Here is a 9,093-nt window from a genome sequence, read left to right as displayed (position 1 = left end):
ACTGTAAAAGGACAACTTTTCAAGCGTCGTACAGGAGTTAAAAAAGTACACAGACATGATATGAAATTTGAAGTTCTGGCACTCCTCCAGTTTCCTTGGACTACAAAAATATTTACAAAACACAATTCTTTCTTGCCGAGTTCCTAGAATATATTCAGTAACGTGTTAAACAAAATTAGACTACTCAATACATAACATTTTTAAAAATTCTTTATTTTAATAGCCACTGTGCATAGGAAGGATCAGCTACCACATATTCCACAAAACCGTATTATTGGCTCAAAGTGTTAGATTCAACTATATCTTTATTAAAAGGTTTATTAAGCACAGCATTCAAAAACTGTTTAAAAATATCAGATCAGGAATAGAATTACTTTCAGAAGATATTTTTACATAATGTGCATTTCTAGACTTCTAACAAGTTAGGATGACACTCTAAAGAGGGGAGGAAGCACCTTGGCATTCATGCCAACTTATCTTCAGTATGGGCACAGGATCTAACCTCCATAACGTGCATTTGTTCACACCAGGTGAATCAGAGACCACCAAATTGTCTCATATACCATATCAAACAACAGGACAGCTTAACATTTCAGAGTATGATTTAGAAATACAAAATATGTATTCTTTCCACAGAACACGGAAGCTTTTACCTACTTTTCAAAGTCATTTCAAAAAATATTAAGACATAAATAAATTGAAGCCAGGACATTTAATGCACGAGTTTCTACAATGATTGTTTTGAAAGTACGGATTTAGTTTAGCGAGTAAATCTGCTTTGAACTGCATAATCTAAAATAGATTTAGTGCAACCTGCATTTTTATTACTGTTCTCCTTTAAAAGTTTCACACTTCTAATAATAAATGACATCACATCTGAAGAGTGACTATGGTATAGGCATTCCTCCATTATTATGGAAGAAATAAAGTACATCAAGAGTCTTAAATGCAAAATGACACACGTTTTAAAATTATGCACGAAGTATATTAAAATATAAGTTTCTCAAATTTTAAGTTTCTTAAATTACTTTTTTAAAGAAACAGCGGGATACTTGGAGTCAGGAGACAGACTTCTACAAAACTAAATACTTCCACAAGTGCAAAAGCTGGATCACAGTATCTCATATTATAGTAAGAAAACATGGAAAAAGATGCTTTGAAATTCTTTCGCTCTGTTTTCTAGCCTCTGCTTTTCTTTAAAATAACCTGCAAAAAGAAAAAAAAAAAGTATATTTATCACTTCTTTTATTGCTACAATCCAGGCAGCAGTAAGAAATTGAAAATACTGGGCTACTCAGATCAAAGCCTCACCTAGCCAATAATCACTTTCCAAGAGTTCAATCACCAAGGGTAAAAGTTTAGGGAAAAGGTCAAAAATAAAGTAAAAGCCATATCAGAAACATGCCATATCAGAAAGTATTTTTTAAGAAGAACATTCATAACCAATAATTCTGTAAAATAAAGGGCTTTCTCTAAAAACGAGTGCTCAGAAATGATAATAGCAGTCTCAAGCCATGAGCAAATTCCTTGAAGTTCCCACCATGCATTAGGCTTAGACAAAAAGAAAAGAAGTAAGATTTGCAATTATACAGCTACTACGCTCAGGTTTTTATTTTGTAATGCCTTATTTTGTTCTATAGCAGAAGTACATTTGGGAGGACATTTTTTGGTTTGCAGTTTAAGTTGAAAAATGAACTTCAAAGTTCAAGTGGGACCATTTAAGCGATAACATTGTTAAAATACAGGCAGTTTTTCCTTTCTTCTCTTCCAAAAAAAAAAAAAAAAAGGTCACACAAAAATGTTCAAATAATGTTAAGATTGCAGTTAAAAAGAAATTAGAAATGCATGAGATTCCAACTGTAACATTAACTTGGCTAACCTACATATTCTGTATATATTTCTGTTACTATAGTAGTAGAAAGTATTAAACTAAGCATTTCACCAGAGGAAAAAAAATATTGAAGATAAACAGAACCCACAGGACCCAAGTATCAGATAACAGAGTTTTGTTCTCCCAATGTGCTCTGCAGTAGTAGGTGGCTGAACAGATAACTCAACAAATTAAAGAGACTAAATTCCATCGTGAAATCTATGTAAAGCAGACATATCCTAGCAAGTGAAATGAGCTACAGGATACAAAAGGATTTCAGTCATACCTTGACACTAATTCTTTATAGAGAAAGAAAGCTGTGTAAGACAGTCGTCTTTCCCTTTTTCTTGAACAGTTTCCCTCTCACAGGTACCCATATAGTAATTTTTGTTATACTGAACTGCCCAGTTTAATGCTTCCTTAGCTCTTCCTTTGCCCAACACAACAACACACAAAGTGTTTGTTCAAGCAGTACCCACACAACACAGCAAGAATCCACTTAAAACATCTTTTAGACTAAACAGGTAAGAACTGAAGGTATTTAAGATACTCAAACCTCTTTGAAGTATTTCTGACTTGTTCCATAAACCTTCATTTATGTTACTGAAGTTAAGATAGCATGCTGCTTTGATATATTATTAGTATCATCTAAAATCAAGATCCTCCAACACCGGAATTTGCTCCTGTTCCCTGGGCTTTCAGCCCACAGATGCTTGCTGGTAGACTACTGTGTAGAGGTATCCACGTATTGAAACTATGAATTTAAACATGGAATAATCAGATAGAAATAGGGCTATATCTAACAGGGAAAAAAGAGTTAATTTAATTTATGCCAATGATAGATTAAAAGCACATTACGTTTCTGCAAGTTTTGGATTATAAAAATATAGTAGCACTACCACCAAAAACTTTTCTATATACTGTCATAATACATCTTCCACTAAACAAAAAAGAAAAATACTCAAAACACTTTATTACCTTTGCTGCAGCTATAGTGTGTTCAGGTTTAATTATTTTACTTTTGTTCTCAAAAGCCTTTGTCCTGGCTTCTTCTGCTAGCCGATGAAGAAACAGTAAGAAGCTCAAATGCACCTTTAAAAGAAGGGGGAAAAAAAAAATCAAGAAGGATTCAAACTGTTTAAGCAGTTTGGTTTTTTAAAGGTTCATTCTTTGACACACAAGATTCTCATATTACAGTGCTCCCAAATTCATGAAAGGTGTTTTCAGAAAAACAAATTACCATTCAGTTCAAGCCTTAATAACCTTACTGCAAGACTCTTGTAAATATAGTTTAGATTTAGTATATTTAAATTGTAAAGTGTTCTAGCAATGATCATACAAACAACAACTGATCAGAGTTTTATTAGCAGATTTGTATAATAAAACATGCACATAAATATCAGAGAATAAGAAGGAGCCTTTTTGCTTACTAGTAAATAAAGTCAGATTTCAGTGATTTCAATGGCCAATCTTTTAATGAACAGAAAAACCGTCCCCACCGTACCATCAAATGGACACCAGGCAAGTTCAAGGACTTCTGACCTTTTCCAGTGCAAAGAAGCATTGATATTAATTTCTACAGAACAAGAAATTCTACGCCGTCAGGAGGTTCAACAAATTTTTTTTCCAGCTCTTCACTTACTTAATCTTCCTGCATGAAAAGAACTGGTAGGACACTATTCCATTCAATACAGAATGCTGCTCTGCTAGTACAGAAGCAGCAAAAGTTTCAGAAACCAAGGAACCACTGCAACTTGTACTAAAGCACTCCTCTGTAATAAGGGTCCTGTAATACAAACCTCTACTATTATACAAACACTATGCGAACTATTTTAAGAGTCCAACCTGAAAATTGGCAATTGCATCTTTTGTAAATTAAAATTTCAAACAATATTAACTTTGCTCTGTAAAGTGTACAAAAATACCTTTTTTAACCAAGAGTTCTGAAAAATACTACTGAAATATATGCCAATTGTATTTATATTAATTTATATTTATTCTGCCATACCTCACCTGCAAAGCCAAAGAAGATATAACAAGAAAAGTTACAAGTTAGAGTTTATAGGAAACACTTTGGCAGTTGGTTTGCAGCACAAAAAAATCTGTTAGAGGACAGGAATTTCAGCAGTATTCATATGACAAGAAATTTAGAGTTGGGTTTTTTTGTTTGGTTTTTTTTTTTTTTAATCTCCTGAACTAAATGAAGCCGGTATGCAATAAAATAAATTTACGTAGTATATGGCACTATTTCGAAGCATCTCCTACACAAAAGGCAGACGTTCTTACAGGTTTATCTAGCAAAAGATCAAAGCCATATTTATACTAGTCTTTAGTTAATCACATAGAAATAATCTCCAAAAGAACCAAGCAGTGGCACTGAAATAGTGTTCAACATTAGAACTCTCATTCTTAGACTTATCAACACAGACACTAGATTTCTGAAAACAACGTGGGGGATAAGAGGGAGGCAGAACAAAAGCTTCCATACCTGCCAGGCCTCTTGCTGAGACATCTAGACGGAAAAGTCTTAATTTTAAAACTGCCTTTAAAAAAACATCCTCTTTCAGAATCACTGTAACTTTATTTTCCTATTTTCTAAGCGAATTGCTGCATATTGAGAAGCTTACGTGATCTTATATAGATTTAAACATAGTCACATAAATAAAATTAGAGCATTCTACAATAGAGGACACATGTTAAATAAATACTGTAGATTACTCAAAGCAATTGAGAAAGGATAAGGAAAGGTAGAATGACTGAATACCATGATTGTGACAGTTACTGACAAGCAGCCAAGAGACATCAAATTTCTTTAAAGACACTACTTATTAGATTTTTATGCAGAGGGGCAAGATTTAAAAACAATTTTGAACTACTCGTGAAAACTACCTTACACAACAGCATGCTAACTTTCTGGAAAAGGAAGGTTGTAAAGTTTTAGGGATGCACATAAAAACTTACAACACTGCTTGCAGAGCAACTTCCACATACCTGTTCAACAGGACTAGTAAACAGTAGGGATAAGGTCCATAATTATATTTTGCTGCCATAAATTAACAATTTACTGGACCCATATTTTGTCTTCACTGTACACCTATTCATCATTCTATGCCCATAACAAAGAAAATAGGGGTTATTCAATGCAACACTTCAAACTTTTTCAGCAATGTAAATACAAACCTGCCCTTCCAGCAGAAAACAAATAGCTGAGTTCCTGCTTTTCTTCTATAATTTCAGGCTAGAGCAAAGTTTACAGGTTCTTCTCAGATCACTGGAGAGGGGTTTCTTTGGAAATTAAGTACTAAAATCTTTACCTCTTATTTTCAAAAAGTTAAATAACTCAGTTCTAAGTGCATTGGAAAAATAACTTACATAATTCCTATCTCATCACTTAAAGCTATTCTCACAATCCTTCAAAAAAACAACTTCATGAGAAAGTTTGATGAAATTTGTTAGCTACACTGTGCACAGAGAAAGACATTAACACTTAGGAAACAGGTTGTGACAGAGCTTCAAATTTCAAAAAGAGATTTGATGAAAAAGAATCTGAAAAGCGAAGAAGAAACTCTACTGAAGCATTTAACAAAACTGTCTGAATTCTTTCAGACTTGTTAGTAAATATCGTGTAAAACAACACTGGTTTATCAAGGAAAATAATCACTTAAGAGTAAGGAAAAGGAAAACAATCTGATTATGTCATAAGCCACGTAGGCAGACCTCCTTACTGGCTAAGTATCGCACCAGATTGAAACATAAAGCATGGATCATTCAGGAAGATAGTCCAGAAAGTGAAATAGCCAATTCCTGTATTTCCCTGCAGAAAACAAACTCTCTGCTCAGAATGTAGATGGTATCATCTTATTAAGACAGCTACTAGACAAATTGTAAAAGAACGTAAACTAATTACTCTTAACAAGGTTTGCAGGGAACAGAGATGTGTAAAAAACTCATTCTTAAAACCTGCTACCTAAGTACAGAACTAAATCCTACATCCTTCTTCCTTTTTTTTTTTCTTTAAATAAATCAACACAGCTGGAGCTTTGCTTTTTTATTCATAGAAATAAAGAGCTGTGAGCCACGTGCCTAGTTGAAGAACATCATGCACAATCGCCAGCTCTGGACATCCTGTTCAAAGATAATATAAAAAATACAAGCCTCCTAACAATAAAGGCCATTTAATTTGACATCACCAGCAGAGATAAACTGAACTTCCACCACATTATTAAAACTAAATCTCATCTCATCTTTTGTGTCGGAATGAGTATTTGCATAGCCATGTTCGCTGTTGCACTGATTGTCTTTGCAGCTACATGACACTAGAGCCAAGACAAGGAAGAGATGATAATCAATGACCAAGACTTGGAGAGATGTCCCCCTTACCCCTTTTCAGACAGCTACACTATCTTGAAGCCAAATTAACGTGACCATCATGGAAATACAGACTAACTGCTCCTAATGACTATAAAAAATGTTATTAGTGGCTGTGCAAGTTTCATCAGCTGACTACTGCATTCCACTGAGTAACATTTTCAGTGTGTCTGAGCATGAGTAACAAGGGGCCAGGTCTTTAGTCAATAAAATACTCCACTAATCGCAAAAGCAGTAGGAAGAGATCATATTTTTATTAGACCAATTAGAAAAACATGTACTGGTTACATTGAAACGTAAATCCTCCCATGTAATTACCAAATTCATTCATATTAATCTCACTATTCCTTTTAATTTTGTATATTTACATTTAGCTTCATATCCAGATACCAACCTTCAAGATGCTGCAAGGCACAACTTTTATACATATTAAACATAGACTTACAATTCAAGTCAGGGACCACACAACTACACACTATACAGTAATGCTCCAATATTCACACACATTTGAAAACAAGAGGGCATGACAGTCCAGGAAGTTAAGCCTATTAAGTCACTTCAAAGAATTTTTTATGTACAGATTTCATTTTTTTCAGTGTGGCAGCTACCACAAGGTCTCTTGAGGTCAAGTTTCCTTGCTGTAGTTGAGTAATTTCTTGGCAAGCCAAACCTTCCCTGTGCCACAAATCCCTTATTGCGGGTCAGAACAAATCCAGCTTCATCGGCCTCACTTTTCTGAAACTTGTTCAATGTGGGTCTGTTATCTATACACCTTTATTGCATGTAATTTTGAACTGTGAGCAGGTTCCCAAAACCATACTCTCCTCATCAGATTGCTAACAAAGCTTGTCACTCCTTAGTTTTGGACACAGGTTACTTAGATGGCTTTCTAGATAAGTACGATAGTTCAAGGTGCCTTAACAGCTTAGCAATTCATTAATCACAACTGAGTTGGCAGATACCTGGGTACCTGAATTGGTTTACATAAGCAACAAACAGTTGCACGTTTCAAACATAATCCAAATTCCTATTCCTCAGTCCACCTAAATCAAACTCTAAATAGCAGCATACATATTTAGTGATGCAACATTTACGCATCAACCTGTCCCTAAGTCCCCAACCCCTCTGTCAAAAACCTACAGTGTAGTAGCTACCAACAAAGCAGAGTTGCAATCACTACTAAATTATAAATTACTGTAAAGTGTGTAATAGTTTAAGAACTACATTTAAACTGCATTTTATTAAACTAAACAATCGCCTCTCTCTCCACAAACCTCCACCGCAGGTCACTGCAGAAACACTAGAATCATAGAATAGTTTGGGTTGGAAGAGACATTAAAGACCACCCAGTTCCAACCCCCCTGCCATGGGCAGGGACACCTCCCACCAGCCCAGGCTGCCCAAGGCCGCATCCAACCTGGCCTTGAACACCTCCAGGGATGGGGCAGCCCCAGCTTCTCCAGGCAACCGGTGCCTCACCGCCCGACATCCCGCCGCACCCTGCAAGTCCGAACTGTTCCAGCGCTCACAATCCATGGGGCGACGTCTTTCAAGCAACAGAACGCTCAGAGACCGAACCGCCCCTACCTGGGGACGCCTGCCCTCAGGCCGCCGCCCCCACCGGGCTGCCGAGGCCGCTGCCGGCGCCCCCTCATCCTCACCAGCAGGTCGGCGTTGGCCGCCAGGCGCAACTCGGGCTTGTGCTTCTTTATGATTTTCCGCACCGTGCTGCGGGGCGCCAAGCGCTTCATGCTTGGGGTTCTTCCTCCTTCCTCTCTCCGGCCACCTCTCCTGTTCCTCCCGCCGCCGCCCGGCACCAACGGCTCCCGCCCAACCGCCGTTCGAAACCGCCGCCGCGGCGCCGGCGCGCGCCCGCCGTGACGCACTTCCCAGCGCCCGCCCGCCGGCGCGGCCCCGAGCGCCCCGCCCCGCCCCCGAGCGACACCCGAGCGCGCTGCGCCCCTCGCTCCCCGTCTTCCCCCGCGCCCTTCTCTCTCCATGGCCCTTCGCTCCCTCTCACCCCACGCCCCTCTCTCCCCTTTCTCTCCCCCCACCCCATTCTCCCCCCCTACACCCTTCTCTCCCCCTCTCCTCACGGCCCTTCGCTCCCTCTCCCCCCACACCCTTTGCTCTCCTTTTCTCTCCACACCCTTCACCCCTCCCACACGTCCCTCACCTCCCTCTTTCCCTCTGCCCTTCACACCTTCTCCCCACGCCCTTCGCTCTTTTTTCTCCACACCCTTCGCTCCCTCTCCCCCCACACGTTTCACACACCCTCTCTCCCTACTCCTTTCACACCCTCTCCCCCCTCGCTTTCCCTCTCCCCACGCCCTTCTCACCCCCTTTCCCCATTCCCTTCTCACCCTCTTTCCCCAGGCCACAGCTCTTTGTGCCCGCAGGGTAAAGGGCACCGAAAAGCGTTTGTGGTGGGAGCTGCACAAAGTCGTGGTGGTTCGGGCAGTGCCATACCGCTGTCTATGTCCCAAGCTGCCACGGGGAGAGCTGAGAGGCAAAGAGGCTCCATCCCACTCGCGCTCTGCCCCTGCGTGCCCTGCCCGGCCACTGCCAGCAGCCGTCCCTGACCACGGCCCCACTGGTGTGCGGTTTGCAGGTTACAGGTGGACATGGCAGCAGTCACTCCCATAGAATCATAGAATGGGTTGGGTTGGAAGCGACCTTAAAGATCATCCATTTCCAATCCCCCTGCCATGGGCAGGAACACCTCCCAAGGCCCCATCCAACCTGGCCTTGAACACCTCCAGGGGTGGAGCATCCGCAGCTTCCCTGGGCAACCTGTGCCAGTGTCTAAGCACTTAAAGAAGTTCCTCCTAATGTCTAGGCTAAATCTGCCTCTT

The 9,093-nt window shown here is 39.6% G+C and overlaps 1 protein-coding gene across 1 annotated transcript; it reads right to left on the bottom strand.

Moving 5' to 3' along the window:
• Positions 1-214: 214 nt before the first annotated feature.
• Positions 215-8,150, bottom strand: CENPW (centromere protein W). The gene is made up of 3 exons (XM_069850971.1): positions 7,900-8,150; positions 2,849-2,962; positions 215-1,206 (listed from the first exon to the last, which is right to left on the bottom strand). The coding sequence occupies exons 1-3, from the start codon at positions 7,987-7,989 to the stop codon at positions 1,180-1,182; spliced, it is 231 nt and encodes a 76-aa protein (XP_069707072.1). The 5' UTR covers positions 7,990-8,150; the 3' UTR covers positions 215-1,179.
• Between the last annotated feature and the right edge of the window lie 943 nt (positions 8,151-9,093).

Source organism: Phaenicophaeus curvirostris, chromosome 2 (genome assembly GCF_032191515.1).
Source record: "Phaenicophaeus curvirostris isolate KB17595 chromosome 2, BPBGC_Pcur_1.0, whole genome shotgun sequence".
In the NCBI taxonomy this organism is placed as follows: Eukaryota; Metazoa; Chordata; class Aves; order Cuculiformes; family Cuculidae; genus Phaenicophaeus; species Phaenicophaeus curvirostris.
The sequence above is the reverse complement of the archived record's forward strand: the minus strand, read 5'-3'. Positions and strand labels throughout refer to the sequence as shown.

Coding starts and splice junctions, on each gene's coding strand:
- CENPW (XM_069850971.1), bottom strand. CDS start 7,989: ATGAAGCGCTTGGCGCCCCGCAGCACGGTGCGGAAAATCATAAAGAAG. Junction 2,963..7,899: donor CGGCCAACGCCGACCTGCTG/GTGAGGATGAGG, acceptor CTTCTTTTAAAG/GTGCATTTGAGCTTCTTACT. Junction 1,207..2,848: donor ACACTATAGCTGCAGCAAAG/GTAATAAAGTGT, acceptor TTCTTTTTGCAG/GTTATTTTAAAGAAAAGCAG.